This window comes from Hydra viridissima, unplaced genomic scaffold, assembly GCF_058129835.1.
Source record: "Hydra viridissima isolate aposymbiotic clone 2 unplaced genomic scaffold, HvirCarnegie_v1 scaffold_7, whole genome shotgun sequence".
NCBI classification, from domain to species: Eukaryota; Metazoa; Cnidaria; class Hydrozoa; order Anthoathecata; family Hydridae; genus Hydra; species Hydra viridissima.
In genome coordinates this window covers 15,358,580-15,374,753 of record NW_028324306.1, presented here as the reverse complement: position 1 = coordinate 15,374,753, position 16,174 = coordinate 15,358,580, and the positions used below count along the sequence as shown (strand labels likewise).

Sequence of the window (16,174 nt, the reverse complement as noted above, 5' to 3'; positions counted from 1 at the left end):
AGAAAATCCTGTTAAGCCAAATTTATAAGGATGCGCTTATATACGACCGGTATTGTAGCTTCATTGCGGTAAATATCTGAGATGGAGTGTTTATATAAATTTAGAACTCCGTAAGTGGTATTAAACGCAATCACTGGTGTTTTCTTCCTTCTGGTTCGCCATTACCCGATGGGTGAAATAATAACTTTTGTCTTAAAAATTTTGCAAGCAAATAATATTTTTTATTTGTTTGACAACTACATAAAAAAGAACTTAAACTTTCCAAAATGCGCTCATTATGTAACGGCGCTTTCAAAACATCTTAAATGATCAAATTACAATGATGTCGGACTAATTACCTTTAGTTAATTACGTTACATAAATGCTCCTATGTTGTAAATGAAATTTTTACAAAAAAAAAAAAAAAAAAATGAGTTGGATAGCTTTGTATTTGCTTCTATTTGCACAACTGACTCAAGGTAAGTGGATAACTAACTTTTATATGGGAATTATAAATTTGGAGTGTATTTATATCTTGTTGGGTTGATTTGTTTCTTTAAATTTCAGTGAGAAAATTAGAGAGGACTTTAAACAGGATTTTTCTTAAATATTACATTTAAGTGATAATCAAATGGCAAAACATATAAAGTTTTTAAATTTTTCTCACTAATTTCGAAAATCAATTTTTGTTAGTTCATTGTATTTTCGAACAGCCAATAGGTTTATATATAATTTATGATAAATTTCTATGAATCTTGAATTTGAGGTTTTAAATTGTTTGATGGAATGGCTTATATGCAATAAATGTGAACCATAAATTTATATACATCATAAATATTTGATGCAGGTTGCTTAACCTACTTATGGACGCAGAACTAATGCATTTTATCGTATTTTTCATAGTCACAAAGTTTTTTTTTAAAAAAAACAAAGATTTAGAGGTTTAAAACTTTAATTATTTTTTCAGATATTAATTTGTGAAGCTATTTGTAAGTGCAACAAATTAGTTTGATGAAAATTTTTACTTCACTCTTTTTGAACGGAAAAAATCAAAAAAGATAATTTCTCTTTTAAAAAAGTTTCCTATCCGCATGATGAAATAAATTTCGCAATCATGTTTCAATCATGTTTTTATGTATTAAACTCATCTATAAATATAAAATATTGGTTATATATAATATAAAATAAGTTGTTTCTTTACGTTCGCCTAATCTTATTATCTTTAATTTTTTAAAAATATTTATACACTTCAATGGTGCTATTTCACTTTTAGATTTGAATTTACAGTTACGAGAATTAATGCAATATTTTTAATCATGTTTTACGGTCTTTTAATTAACACTACCGTAACTTTTACTTGGCCTTTTTTAGAGAAATAAAAAGATAAAATAAAAGTGTTCTTCGTAAAAATAAAAAAAAAAACAAAAAAAAAACAAAAAACAAACAAATAAACGTATCTTTATTACTAACCCTTTTTTCTTTTTCCTTTTTTAAAGAAATAAAAAGATAAAAAAAAAGTGTTCTTCGTACAAAAAAAAAATAAAAAAAAAAAAAGAAAAGACAAACAAACAAATAAACATATCTTTATTACTAACCCTTTTTTCTTTTTCCTTTTTCTTTTTGTGAGAGTTTTAAAACTCTTATAAAATGAAATGAATAATGGAAAGGGGTTTAACATTTGTATCTCACTTATTTACATCTCTTGAACACTTTATATCTTAAGCAAGATATAAAATGTTCAACTCTGCGTAATTCGATTGATTGTTCAAGTGCATTTAACTGGTGTTTGGCGCACTACCTAGAACAACCAGGGCCCTTCATTATGGCACAGAAGTGTGTTACCACTGTGCTACTAAGTATATGCAAAAGTAGAAACTCCTTGAGAGCTATGAAAAAAAACTGAACAGTTAACGACTCCAGATTCTAATATAATATTTCCATGTCACCAAAAATTAATGCTCATTTTTATGATTTCAATCAGTAAAAAACATACTTTGCTGAGCCAATTTATACAGAGCTATCTGTTTTAAGTTTGAGTTCATTATTTCTCCATCCATAAAAAAATTATATCTCAAATTTAAGAAAAGACCATTTTTATAGTTATGGACCATTAGTGGTAAATTAGGGTGTTTTGTTTAATTATGTTAAATCTTAGATGTTTTTTTGCGCGTTTCCAAAGTTTTCACAACTTTATACAACGCAAACACTTTCTGGGGAGTTTCGCGTTATATAATAGATGTAAGGCAATTGCAAAAACCGTACAGGGCCCAAACTTCGATTCTGAACGATCGGTGAAAACCGAAGTGTCAATTGTGAGTTTCAAGTTTGAATCGAATCATATTGTTTAAAACCGAAAACCAAACCCAAATATTTGAAAAAAGTTGCTGTGTGATGAGTAAGCTATTATACTTTTCATTCTGTGAAATCCATTTAAATTTTTTCAATCATAAGTTTTTTCCTTTTAGTTTTCATATTTTCGAATAAACATCGGCGTTAAGATTTTCGTTAATGACAAATTAAATATAAACTCTCATACTAAAAATCGTAAATTTATGCATCTTTTATTACAAATCGCATTTTCTCAAATAGAACTTTTCACAAGTTTTTTTTACGAACCATGCTCGTTGCGTATTGTTACAAATCTTTTGTTTTAAACATTAAATTATATTAAAGTCTGCTGGATTTGTCGAAAATTTTTGGTCTTGTCTTACTAGTCACATAAACTTCCTTTTAGTTTTTAAAGATAACAGCAATAGACCAAGTTTTAAGCTTAATTTTACATAGCGAGACATTCTTAATATTTTAAGAAATAACGCTGATGATAATATAGATATTGAGATCCTTTACTTAACTACTTTATTACATGTATAACTAGAGATATAATAATACAAAATACCAACTAGTTTTGTAGCTACCTACAAAACGCAAGAATAACTAAGTATTTGATATTAACATAACATGATTTACCAGCTATATACAAACTAATTTTTATTTGACAAAAACGAATGGGTTATTATGTGCTTTTTATGACAAATCAAATAATATATGAAATATGAAAAACGAAAACATGAAATATTTGGCCGGATTTTGCAAGATAATTACAAATTTGAATAACTTTTTAAAAGGTTTTGCTTTATCAAATGAATTATAAAAAAGCCCAATAGAAAATTAACCTACTAAAAAAATAATGCATAGTGGAATATATATTATAGAGCTTATAGAGTAGTCGAGGCTAAAAATTGCGACATTATTGGAAAAAATACTAAAAAAATACACAAATTTAAGGCTGTTGAATGAAGGACCAAGGAATTGAATGAAACCAGATCTTGACAAAAAATTTTATTTTAACTTTTATATATTTCGCTTTACTTTTTTTAGTCATTTTAAAATTAACCTTACAGGTCTATTTTATCATCGACGGGCTTTGTTTACACGAAGAATGTTTAAAAAATTTATAAATATTCGTCTTGAAAAAATGATAAAATCTGTTCGTGCCGAGAACTAATTTTCTTTACCTGAAATTTTTTTAACAATTTGTAAACGTGTGAAGTAGTTACCTTATCCTGAACAGTCTTATTTAAGCAAATGCCATAAAAGTTTAAACTAATACTACGTCATCAGAGTATCTGTTTTAAAACTGCGGGGAGCCATTTTCGAAGTTCTTTTTGTTGACGGGTAAAAATTTAGAATTTGTCAGAAACTCGCATGGCTCGTTGACTTCAGCGGCCTCTTTGATGTAAAACAATGAGTTGCACATCCATCTTTTATACATTCATCCTTTAGATAAACTTTATTCAACCCGCAGGTTTCGTAAGTGGTTTTAACGTACACAGTGCTCGCAGTGTTTGTTAATTTATTATTTGCAAGAATACCTTTATTGCACTACGCATAAATATATTTTAAATTCTAAAAAATTGGTTAGGATATTTATAGAACTTAAAGCTAAGTTTTCACCCATATTATCAAAATTATCCTAATATTATTTTCTAGAAAAAACCCAACTCAATTTATATTTCTTTTCATAGAGTATGAGGTTGTTGTAAATTGGGGGCAAAACCTTGGTCAAAATGAGATGCCTTTGAATGTGTATTGTGATTCAAAAGCTTATGATGTCATTATAATAAATACAGTCGATATATTTTTTGACGATCAGAACTCCGGTAAGGAAGAGTTAAGTTTTAATTTTTATTAGTTGTAATCACTAAGGCGTTTTATTAAAAAAGAATAACTTTAATGAATTTTTTATTAAGACAATTTACCTGGTCTAAACTTTGCCAATCATTGTGTTGACGTATTTGAAGGAAATTTTAAGTCATATTTGCGATGTTATGCGATTGGAGAAGACATAAAGGCATGCCAGAAAAATGGCAAAAAAATATTATTATCGCTCGGCGGAGGTACTCGTTGGAATGGATTTGCTTCAGCATCGCAAGCAAAACTGTTTGCCAGCAATCTTTGGAAGTTATTTATGGGAGGTGTCCATACAACCCGTTCATTTGGAGAGTATGTACTTACATATATTTTGCTTTAAATTTTCTGATAGAAAAAGAGATAATTTTTCCCATATTTTTTTTAGTGCAATAATTGATGGGATAAACATCGACTTGCGGTTCGGTGAAGCCTCGTGGTTTAATGAGTTTTTTACGGAGATGAGGGAGCTAATGGGTACGGACAAAAACAAAGCTTATTTTATAACATCTACTCCGAGTTGCGCGTTTCCTGATTACCGATTGGGTAAAATTTACGAATCATCTGGTGATAAAATTAATTCACTATACGTTTACTTTGGAGATAATAGTTGCTATTATGAAAAGGAAGAGGAATTTAGTAGAATACTAGATTTATGGTTGAATTTGGTACCAAGCATCTACATTGGTATCCCTTCAGCGCCGACAGCTAGTTACTCTTTAAATCATTACATCGAGCCTTCTAAATTATCAGTTTTGTTTTCTGTAAGTAAATATATTTTTCTAATTATTAAAAAAAAAATAATTTCTTTAATCCTAAGAAAATATTTTTTATTTGATTTTTTTTTCAATATTTTAATTGTTCAATGATTTTCACACCAGAAATATATACAACTCAACAAGCATATAGGAGGAATTCTCCTCTCAGATGTTACTTACGACGACAAGAACATCATAAATGGTACAAAGTACAGTGACTACGTGGGGAAAGTATTGCATCCGAACTCTTACAAATTACAAAATCGTAGCGCTGATTACGTTCCTGCGAGCTCGATTGGTAACAAATCTAGCAACAAACCAGGTGAGATTTGTGTTAAGCAACTTTTAATCTTTAATAAAAAATAAAAAAATTCAGTTTTTATCTTTTTTTCGAAATTTGATTCATTTTTTATTCGCTTATATATTTATTTATGTTTAAATAATAAAAGAGAGACTTAAATATTTTTAAAAATAAATTTTGATATAATTAAAAGATCTATTATGTAGACAGTGCAACTTCGTGCGTCAGTGAAGTCAGTATGATTGTTGCAAGTTCATTGGTTTGTTTTCTCTTACGTTAGTTTGCGTTGCTGTCTATAAAGTGGTTGTAAATTGTAATTTATTATATTTTGGTTTGATGATTTTACACGAATGCTTTATACTACAATTATATCATATATATTATAATCATGCCGCATATTTTATAATTGTATGATATATATTGTAATTGTATGATATATATTGTAATTGTATGATATATATTATAATTGTATGATATATATTGTAATTGTATTATATCATTATGAATTTTAATTGATTTTTTACATAATGCATTAATCGAACTAGTTTATTTAATAAAACGATTTTTAAAAACTCCATTAGAAATTATCAATGGAAAGTAAATTTATTTCATAGATCTTTTTTAGTTAGAAAGCGGAGTTTATTAAATTAACTTTATACTACATATTTGACTTGTTTCGACCAATCTCAAGTTCACCAAAGCACTGTAAATTTAGAGGATATCAAGTTAAATCGATCCACTTTAAGCAAATATTGGAGCTATGTTAAGGGGGAAATATACTTTAATTACTTTACTACATATTAGTTTAAATACGAATAAATTGTTATTTGAAAGTTAGATAGAAAGATTGATTTTTAAAAGTTAAAATGCGGTCGTCCACAGAATAAACGTATATAGTCATATTCCTTGGAAAATGAGTCTTTTAAAATTTTTTTACCACTTTACGAAATATGACATAAAGGTTGTTTTAAGAAAATAAAAATGCAGGACCTGAGCTCATATTTCAGTTTTTTGAGATTTTGCTTAAAAATGTGTATGTGATGGGTTTTTTTTATCAAGATACCCTCCTAATCTTATTTTTTGCTACTTATCAATTTAAGAAAGTTCTTGAAAATATTTGATAAGAATAAAATACCCCCTTATTTTATTTTCTCAATTTAAGAAAATACTTGAAATACATTTTAATTTAAGAAAATACTTAAAAATATTTCAAAAGAATAATAAGTATTAAAAAAAAGTAAATAAAAATATAATGATATAAAAAAATGTTATGAAAATGTAGGGAGTTTTAAAAAAAAAAAAAAGTAAATTTTAATTTTTTTATTAATTTTTTTTTTTCTAAAAGCTTTAAAACAGTACCAGAGTTCGCTGGAACTGTTTAATTAGTTTGGTCAAAATACTTTAGGGATCAAGTTGTTTGAATATTTATACTTTCAGTTGTGATTAGGGTAAAATTTTTATCTCTACCTTGTTGCTCAAATTTGATCATTTTCAAGAGAAATATCTTGTTGAAGAAAATGCGCATTCTTGGTCGAATTTTTCCTTAAACCCTTCCCAGTGGGCACGCGATGTCAAACCGTCGTCGGGTTTACGTTGGGTTTTCATCAGCGATGTCAACCGACTTTTTACGACGTTGTTATAACGTCGCAATAACGACGTCAAAACGACGTCGTTTTACCAACGTTGTTCTGACATCGTGCGATGTCTTTTGACATAAATACGACGTAAATCGAAAATTTTATTTATTAATAAATAAAATTTATATACCACGGTAGGTCACACCCAATAATATATATTAACTAGATGTCTAACTTCACATAAATTCCGTAAGAAAATGTGAAGCAAGTTTTTGAAGGTTGTAAAGCCGGTAGCCGCAGCAAAGAAGAAAATTTTCTGGCGATGTTAACTTTAAACATTGGACATATTAATATTGAACATATTTATTAAATGTAGGTTAAAAGTAACTGACGTTACTTTTAACCTATATTTATAAAATTATCCAATAATAAAGCATTTCACAAAATCATTCCATTTTGACTAAATTTTATACACATTTTCTAATTTAAGTGATACAAATATTTTTTTGTTTTGTTTTAACTGGAAGTTTGAATACCGGAAAATAAACATCTTACTGGAAAAAAAAGTTATTTAATAATGATAAAAATTATTATTATTAAAAAAGTATATTTATCGGGAAGATTTAAATTTAATACAGAAGACTTTATTGACAGCCATTAACAAACCATAAAACGTATGCTTTTTACGGCAAGCAAAGGTTAGTTTATTTTTTTACTTGATTTAATTGTGATTCTTTAAAACATATATATATATATATATATATATATATATATATATATATATATATATATATATATATATATATATATATATATATATATATATATATATATATATATATATATATATATATATATATATCAATCAATCAATCAATCAATCAATCAATCAATCAATATATTTCGTGTTAAGGATGTAACAAAAAATACAGGTCATTGCAAATAGTAATTCACTAATAAAACGCAATGATTAAATAATATAAAGAAAAGATAAGAGAAAAACATAAGAAATAAACTAGTTGCATAGTAAAAGTAGAACTTTACAAAAATTTATAAGTAACACTTATAAAACAGACTTTTAAAAGAGTTAAAATATAGGTCAAATAGTTATTATAATGTATTCACATATACATACATATATATGCATATACACAAATAAGAAATAACAAAATGTACATAAACATAAAGAAAAAAGTTATGGAGGTTAAGAATAAAGTTAAGCGTAACTTTTTAGATAAAAATGATGGAGTGACTTTAAGAACAGATTCTTGGATCTAAGGATAAAATCTGTTTTTAGGGAGTACGGAAGGGTGTTCCAAGAAAGGATACACTGATATGTAATGGAATTTATTCCATGTTTCGTTGTCTGTTTTTGTGGGACGGTTAAGTTGTTAAAAGTGACTGATCTTAGGTTATGCCCACACGTTGTCCTAATATTAAAGTAGTTAAGAAATATGGACGGAAGTTTGAATACCGGAAAATAAACATCTTACTGGAAAAAAAAAGTTATTTAATAATAATAAAAATTATTATTATTGAAAAAGTATATTTATCGGGAAGATTTAAATTTAATACAGAAGACTTTATTGACAGCCATTAACAAACCATAAAACGTATGCTTTTTACGGCAAGCAAAGGTTAGTTTATTTTTTTACTTGATTTAATTAATTGTGTAATTATATATATATATATATAATAGCAGGCTATTAAGCACTCTCGAGTGAAGAAGTATTTTACTAATCATATATATATATATATATATATATACATAATAGCAGGCTATTAAGCACTCTCGAGTGAAGAAGTATTTTACTAATCACATATATATATGTATATATATATATGTAAGTATGTATGTACGTATGTATGTATGTATGTATGTATGTATGTATGTATGTATGTATGTATGTATGTATGTATGTATGTATGTATGTATGTATGTATGTATGTATGTATGTATGTATGTATGTATGTATGTATGTATGTATGTATGTATGTATGTATGTATGTATGTATGTATGTATGTATGTATGTATGTATGTTTGTATGTATGTATGTATGTATGTATGTATGTATGTATGTATGTATGTATGTATGTATGTATGTATGTATGTATGTATGTATGTATGTTTGTATGTATGTATGTATGTATGTATGTATGTATGTATGTATGTATGTATGTATGTATGTATGTATGTATGTATGTATGTATGTATGTATGTATGTATGTATGTATGTATGTATGTATGTATGTATGTATGTATGTATGTATGTATGTATGTATGTATGTATGTATGTATGTATGTATGTATGTATGTATATAAATTAGTAAAGAATATTTATCTGACTTATTTTATTAATTCACTACTGCAGTGTTTTTAAGTTTATTTGTGTATGTAAATTCAACAAGAGTGCTCAATAAATAAAATTAGAGTAATATATTTTATTTTATGTGATAAATTTAAAATAAAACTACATAATTTTTACTACTTTAAGTTTCATGCTTATTGCAATCATCAGGTAAAAAGTATGTTATGCTTTTCTGTTAAAAACTATTTCTAAATAGTTAAATGAGGGAACTTGTTTCATAATGGAATGTGGTGAATTTTTCTTTCATTTCCTACAAATACTTAGAGTTGTTGAGTATTTGAGCTTTTTGTGAATAAATGTTTGTGGTTATGCCAATATACACTTTGTTAGATGTGTTAACTGTTTCATCATGCTTTACAGATCTTGTCTCTGTTGTTTTCATGATCTTGTCCCACTTTCTTGTTTCCATGTTAATTTTTTTGGATAGGCACACAGTGGGATAATCATTAATATTCAAAAATGCAATTAAATGGATTGGTATCACAATCTAAAACTTTTTCAACAGCTTTTTAACATTATTTTTTAGATGTCTTACATTAATAATTGGAGAGCACAGAATCAAATCAGTAATCTAATTAATGATGCTCTGCAAAATGATTTTGATGACAATCTACAATTTATTAACAATGAAGTTGAATCTCTTCGTTCTGAGTCAGCTAAAAGTAGTAATTGATCATTATTATTGTTAATAAATATCATTGTTATTGTATTAGGGTCACTCACCCTAATACAATAATAATGATAAAATAATAACCAGTTGGTACAGTTAAGGGATCTAATTTTGTGAATGACTTTGTAAATAAGAGGGTAGACTTTAGAATACATATTAAAATATTTAAGAATTATGTTACGTGTTATTAATTTTGTTTTGCTAAGTTATTAGTCATCCTAATAAAAAAATAGTTCAATACATCCCTCAAATCATATCAAATCAACATCACAACAACCATAAAAACTAGGGTAAAATTAGGATGAATAGACATAAAAACTCTGTCTTGTTAGTATAATTTAAAGTTATTAATAAATTGTACAATAAAAATATCTGTTTTTATACTATTTACAGTAAAACAAGCAATAAGATAAAAAGTAAAACATAATATCAATAGTATCTTAATGCTTTTCTTTTAGGTTGCCCGTCTTTCAAGAGATGGTAGGATTAAGTTAAAAGAAAATATTAACATGTTAGAAAGTTAATATTATGATGCTTTTGTAGGGACTGATAGCACTGAGTAAACACTGAATGTGCAACATAATAACAAACACAAAAATTTGTCAAAGCGTATTAATGGTAGAGTAACTTTTAAGTTTATAAGTTTTATTTGTCTATGCTATTGTAGTTCATGGTGTTAATTTTTTTAACAATTTCTTTTATGCAGACTAAAAAATTATTAAAGAAGATATTGGGTAAACCATGAGAACTGATGTAAGTTTCCATGCATATTTGATAATTAAGAATATTTATTTATTGATATATTTTGATGATGAAATGGATACAACCAAAAAAATGACTGCCATAGAGGCCTAAAAAATTTTTTAGGCCTCTATGGCAGTTGCAACACTTTGCACCAAAATTTGCACTTTTTAAGGATTAATTGATTGAGCTGAGTTTTTTTGACTAAAGTTTAAAAAGTATTTGGCACAAGGTGATGCAAGAGAAATAGGTACTCAAATTTTTTTACACATCACATTGACATGATCAATTACCAAATATGTCATATACTTGTCTGTAGCACACTCATGTCTCCAGATATTTGATAACCACTAAGAGTTTCAAACTTTGTAAAAAAAAAATGACATCTGCTGATGCAAAGTTCAAAAAAAAAAAATATTTGTAAAACATTAAAAATATACTTCAAAATTTCTCAGCATCTTTTTAGTCTCCATAAAAGTCAATAAGAGAAAATTGTTGATTTCATTTTTCTAATTTTAGGGAGTTAACAGTTTTAGTGGCTATAATTATTAGGGAACAGAAATTTTGTTGATTTTGTTGTATCTGTGAGAAATGACAACATCTCATGAGAGATGTGTGGCCACTTATGAGAGTTGTGTCATTTTGTTCAACTCTCAACTCTTAACTTAGAAATATGAATTGGTCTCTACGCAGAAAAAAGAAAGGTACTTCCAGAGACGTAGGAAAGGGTTGAACTGCAAACCTCATGAATACAAGGCGAGCGCTCTTACAACTATTCTACTACCGCACTAAAGTTGACAACAATTTAGCTGATATCGACATAGACGAAACCCTGAAGTAACAAAACAGACTTAATATAAAATTTTTTTTTTTATTTACCTGTAAGGATGGTAAATTGGTTAATTTTCCTGAAAGTTTTTAACGTTTTCAGTCAGTTTAAGCTGTTCTTGTCGGGTAGTTAATGGATTATTTTTTTGAAGTTTCATTAGTTGCTTGTTTTTGTAACCGAAATAACTTTACTTACATGATTTGAAATTCTAAATTAATTAAAGTTGGTTTTTATATATTTATGCCTTTATACTTTCAACTTTTATTTAGCTTGTGTCATGACGAAAAAAAGCGAAGTTATGGTAGTCGATATCAAAGCGGAAGTTCAAAAGGTATTTCGGTAGGCCCTAGCAAAGTTGTTGGCAGGAATGGTGGGCGTCTCCTAAAGATACTGATGCAAAATAGAAAGTTGTTTTTTGTAATGAATTCTTTTACGCCAGAAAATATGTGCTATTCTTTAATTGTATTTATTATGTTGGTTTAACATTGCTCTACCACATAATGACATCGTCTTTACGTCAGTATTCTGACCTCGTTCCGACGTTGGTTTAACATCGCTCGACGTTGGCTTAACATCGCTCGACGTTGGTTTAACATCGGAATTCTGACGTCGCCCGATGTCTTTTTTTCGACGTCGCCTAACCTTTCCATTTCCAACGTAAATCCGACATCGGTCCGACGTTGTTCCGACGTCGCTTTGCCCACTGGGTTATAAGTTATAGGAAAATTTGTCTTAGCTTTAAAATCATATAAAAACACTTTACATATTCGGTTTTTCTATCTCTCTTCATCATCCTTATTTTACTGACTTTATGATGGTTTACTGAATGCCAGAGATAAAACAATCGAGATACGGTTTTCGAAATCGTATATTTTTTGTTCGACTTTGAAAGCCGTCAGTTAGGCGAAGTTTCTTAAATTAAACGGAGTTGAAATCCGTTCAACTTCGAAAAAAAGTTCATTAAACGATGTCGAAATCCGTTAAACTTCGAAAAAAAGTTAATTAAACGGTTACGAAAGCCGTAAAAAGTTGTAGCTTTAATTTTAAATCGATTTTGAAAACCTTTAAAAGTCGTTAAAGCTTAATTAAAACGATGTTGAAAGCCGTAAAAAGTCGTAGCTATAAATTTAATTGACTTTGAAAACCTTTAAAAGTTGTTAAAACTTATTTAAAATGATGTTGAGAGCCGCAAAATGTTGTAAATTAAAATTTTACGGTTATGAAAATCGTATAAATTTGTTTACATTATATTTAACGAATTTGAAAACCTTATAACTTTGTTTATGTTATTTAACAAGATTTAAACATTGTAAAACATTAAACAAATATGCCAAAGACCCATCGATTGCTGGTTTGGCAGTACTTCCTGAAGGAATACAGAGGAGATAAGGCCTATGGTGTGTGCAATATCTGCAAGAAGGACCTAAAAATGAATACTGGGTCAACATCGACCCTGAGTTGTCAGCTGCGATCCAACCATAAGGATGAGCACATCGAAATGTGTCAGAATCAAAAGATACAGAATGAAGCTGCCAAGGAGGACAAAATTGAAGAGGCAGAAGATGAATTGGAAACAGTTGGCACTGGTAAGTTAGCTACATAATGGATCTTACGATGCGATGTAGCGAAGTTATACAACTTTTTTTTTATGTAAACAACGAAATCCGGGGTTAATTCAATGTTAACAAATGTATACAATTTTTTTTAGGTCATAGGAAAAGAAAAAGGGTTCTAAAAACCAGAAAGAATCTGTGCTATCCAACACAGAGCACCACTCAACTTCGTGGTGACATGGAGCTCATGATTTACCTTGCAACTGACAATCAGCCTTTCTCCATGTGTGATGCATGCAGGACAATCTCCGTCCGAGTCCATCACTCTCCTCTTGCTGAAGGGGTGTTGAAAAAGAAGTGCCTCGAGATGAATGGTAATATTTTTAACTTTTTAAGTAGATACGAATACGAAGTTTTACAACTTAATGTCAAATTTTTACAAATATTTTTTAATTTCAAACAAAGTTTCCTACGAGTTTACGATTTCATGCGAAGTTTTTTGCGAAATTTTATTTTAGTTTTTGTTTCAGTACCCTACAGAAAGATCACTGCTCCTTGTGCAACCAGATGGAACTCTGTCTAGATGATGCTCCTAGACATCAACCATCTTCAAAGTGTGCTGTGTGCTCTCCGGGCTGACAAAAAGGAATGGACCACACCCATTCCTACGGATGAACAATTTGAGCTGGTTGCAACCATTCTGCCACTCCTGACCACATGCCGAGTCATCTCTGAGTCAATGTCGAGTGATAAGAAAATTACAATGGATAGAGCACTGACAGCCATTGTTCATCTTGTGGATAGGTGTGCTTCTCTGAGGGTCAAAGAAATAAGAAAGAACAGTGTCACTGGAGTAGGTCCTTTCATGGTTGAGCTCATTGTAGAACTTGAGAAACGATTCCCATGAGGAGGATGTGACATCATGCCTTATGCTGTAGGCTGCCTGTTGCACCCCTTCTTGAAAGACCAACAACTGCACGCTTATGGTGTCAGGGATGAGATTTTTGACAAGTTGAAAACCAGTCATCCTACAACAGCAGACTGGATGTCAAACCAGCAAGTTACAATCAATGTCTCAGATGAGATCACCGATGAGTTTCTTGAAGATGATGATGAGACTGAATTCTGGATGGCAGCAGCAAAGGTAATAGCTATTAAGTATAATATAAAATAAATTTCTATAAAACTAGTTAAATATACATCTACTAATCTTAATGCAATTGAACAAACAAAGTCATAAAAATTTTAATTTGAGGATACGATGCCATACAGGGGAGAGGGGGGGGGGCGGTTCAAAGTTAAACGAACTTTTTAAAATTTAGATTAAAGAAAGCGAAGTTATACGAAGTTTACTAAACGTTTAACTTCCTTCCATTCTTTTAGACCGTGTCTAGCCAATTCAGGCAGACAAATGCTACAGCTGAGGGTTCTCCGATTTCCGTTGAGTGGGCAAAACTCAGAGAAACAACTGTGATAGATTCGAAGGTTAATGTCCTTGACTGGTGGAGGACACTTCGCAAAGAGATGCCCATCTTGGCAGGACTTGCACGGGAGTACTATTGCCTGCCAGCTTCAAGTGCCTCAAGTGAGCGGGCCTTTAGTGAAGCTGGACAGGTGGTCCACGAAAAGAGATGCAGGTTGTCTCCAAAAACCACTGAGAATTTGGTCTTCATCAACGAGAACTTCGATCTCTTAAACTACTTTGTACTAATTTGGGAATACCACTCCATGGAAGAGCAAATGGCAGCAAGATCTGCTCCAGACAGAAATCAAAATGATGATGATGATGATGATGATGATGATGATGATGATGATGATGATGATGATGATGATGATGATGATGATGATGATGATGATGATGATGATGATGATGATGATGATGATGATAAAAAAATGTAAACTCCAGTATTGTTGAACTGGAAAGGTGAGACAGACATCATTTAGGCTCCAAAGGCCAGGAACTTGCACAAAAAAATGAGAATGAAAGACTGGAAGCGGACAACTAAATATTCTTTACTAGGGAAGCATGCTAGGATTATTTTAGATTAAGTAATCGATAATATGCAAATAATTTTTTCACGTTTAAGAAATTGGATTTATGAAATCTAGAATGATTGTTAAATGAAAGGGTTTTAGCATATCTTTTGTATATTCTGTATTTCTGTAATGTTACTGTAGTGTATACTTTAAATTTTTATTATTAAGAAATAGAAGGGCAGAGATTGCTAGCATATATCAAACCAGTTATCACTTCACTTTACTTTATACCGATGTCTTTGAACCTGAACATAGTTAGCTTCTCATCAATTGTGATTTTTTCCAAATCTAAAGGATAGAGTAGGAGTCTAGGAGAATAGAAGGGAAGAGCATAACAGTACTAGTACAGCCACATACAAGTTCATCTTAAAATATGGCATATCAGTTCACTTCACTTTAAAATTTTTGCTAATAGAGCTTGAAGTTGAAGTCATTAAACTTGAACTTGAAGTCATTGAGCTTAAAACCTGAACGAAGTCACGCGACGTTCGTTTGTTTACTTTTTGTATGCACTCGTTTCGTTTACTTAAACGATTTCGAAGACAGTTAAATTTTTGGAAGTGAATTTGAAAGCCGTTAGAAATTTTAAAAAGTTTTAAAACACGCCATTTTCGAATTTACACAACTTTTTACGATTTTGAAAACCGCGAAAATAAACTTTATTTGAACTAATACGATTTTGAAAACCGTCAAATTAAATTTTATAAAACTTTTTACGGTTTTGAAAACCGCGAAAATATATTTTATTCGAAGTAATACGATTTTGAAAACCGTTTAAATAAATTTCATACAACTTTTAACGATTTCGAAACACGTTCACACACGACTTTTTGCGACGTCGAACCTTCGACTTCGACTTCGAAACACATCGACCTCGATTGTTTTATCTCTAGAAAAAACTCCGTCGGAGTCGAGAAAAAATCGGAGCTTCGATAAAACTTTGTTATAAATTAAAAAATTAAACTATCTAGTTGATAATTAAACATTGTTCTTATATTTGATTTTTTTATTTTCATATATTTCGATTTATAATTTATAATAAATTTTTAAAAAAAATTATATTTTTATATTCCTTCGTACTTAAATATTTTTCTTATCGCAATCTTTTAACGAACAAGTTTTATCTAATAAATGGCTTTCTAACCAGCATCGGTTAGGAAGAAGGCGTGAA

General features: G+C 29.4%; 1 protein-coding gene, 1 long non-coding RNA gene and 1 pseudogene across 12 annotated transcripts; all 3 read left to right on the top strand.

Annotated features, from left to right (window-relative positions):
- The first annotated feature begins 313 nt into the window (after positions 1-313).
- LOC149886331 (uncharacterized) lies at positions 314-5,754 on the top strand. The gene is made up of 6 exons (XM_090093632.1): positions 314-458; positions 4,005-4,139; positions 4,230-4,482; positions 4,556-4,931; positions 5,049-5,247; positions 5,433-5,754. Exons 1-6 carry the CDS (start codon positions 410-412, stop codon positions 5,504-5,506), a joined length of 1,086 nt encoding a protein of 361 aa, XP_089949758.1. The 5' UTR covers positions 314-409; the 3' UTR covers positions 5,507-5,754.
- A 1,285-nt stretch (positions 5,755-7,039) lies between these two features.
- On the top strand, positions 7,040-11,873 carry LOC149886330 (uncharacterized). 11 transcript variants are annotated; one of them, XR_016454192.1, is made up of 6 exons: positions 7,040-7,501; positions 8,101-8,440; positions 9,700-9,838; positions 10,302-10,363; positions 10,550-10,596; positions 11,254-11,873. It is a non-coding gene; the product is annotated as an uncharacterized LOC149886330 (long non-coding RNA). The 11 variants fall into 11 exon arrangements; XR_016454191.1 differs by having other exon boundaries at positions 10,550-11,873; XR_016454190.1 differs by having other exon boundaries at positions 10,302-10,461; positions 10,550-11,873.
- Positions 11,874-13,511: 1,638 nt separating this feature from the next.
- On the top strand, positions 13,512-15,156 carry LOC145192575 (uncharacterized; annotated as a pseudogene).
- The last annotated feature ends 1,018 nt before the right edge of the window (positions 15,157-16,174 follow it).

What these genes read in the sequence shown, in the direction of transcription:
- LOC149886331 (XM_090093632.1), top strand. Translation starts at nt 410, where the DNA reads ATGAGTTGGATAGCTTTGTATTTGCTTCTATTTGCACAACTGACTCAA. An exon ending in TTTTGACGATCAGAACTCCG is followed by an intron (nt 4,140 to 4,229) that starts GTAAGGAAGAGT and finishes TTTTTTATTAAG; the next exon opens with ACAATTTACCTGGTCTAAAC. An exon ending in AATTATCAGTTTTGTTTTCT is followed by an intron (nt 4,932 to 5,048) that starts GTAAGTAAATAT and finishes TTTTCACACCAG; the next exon opens with AAATATATACAACTCAACAA.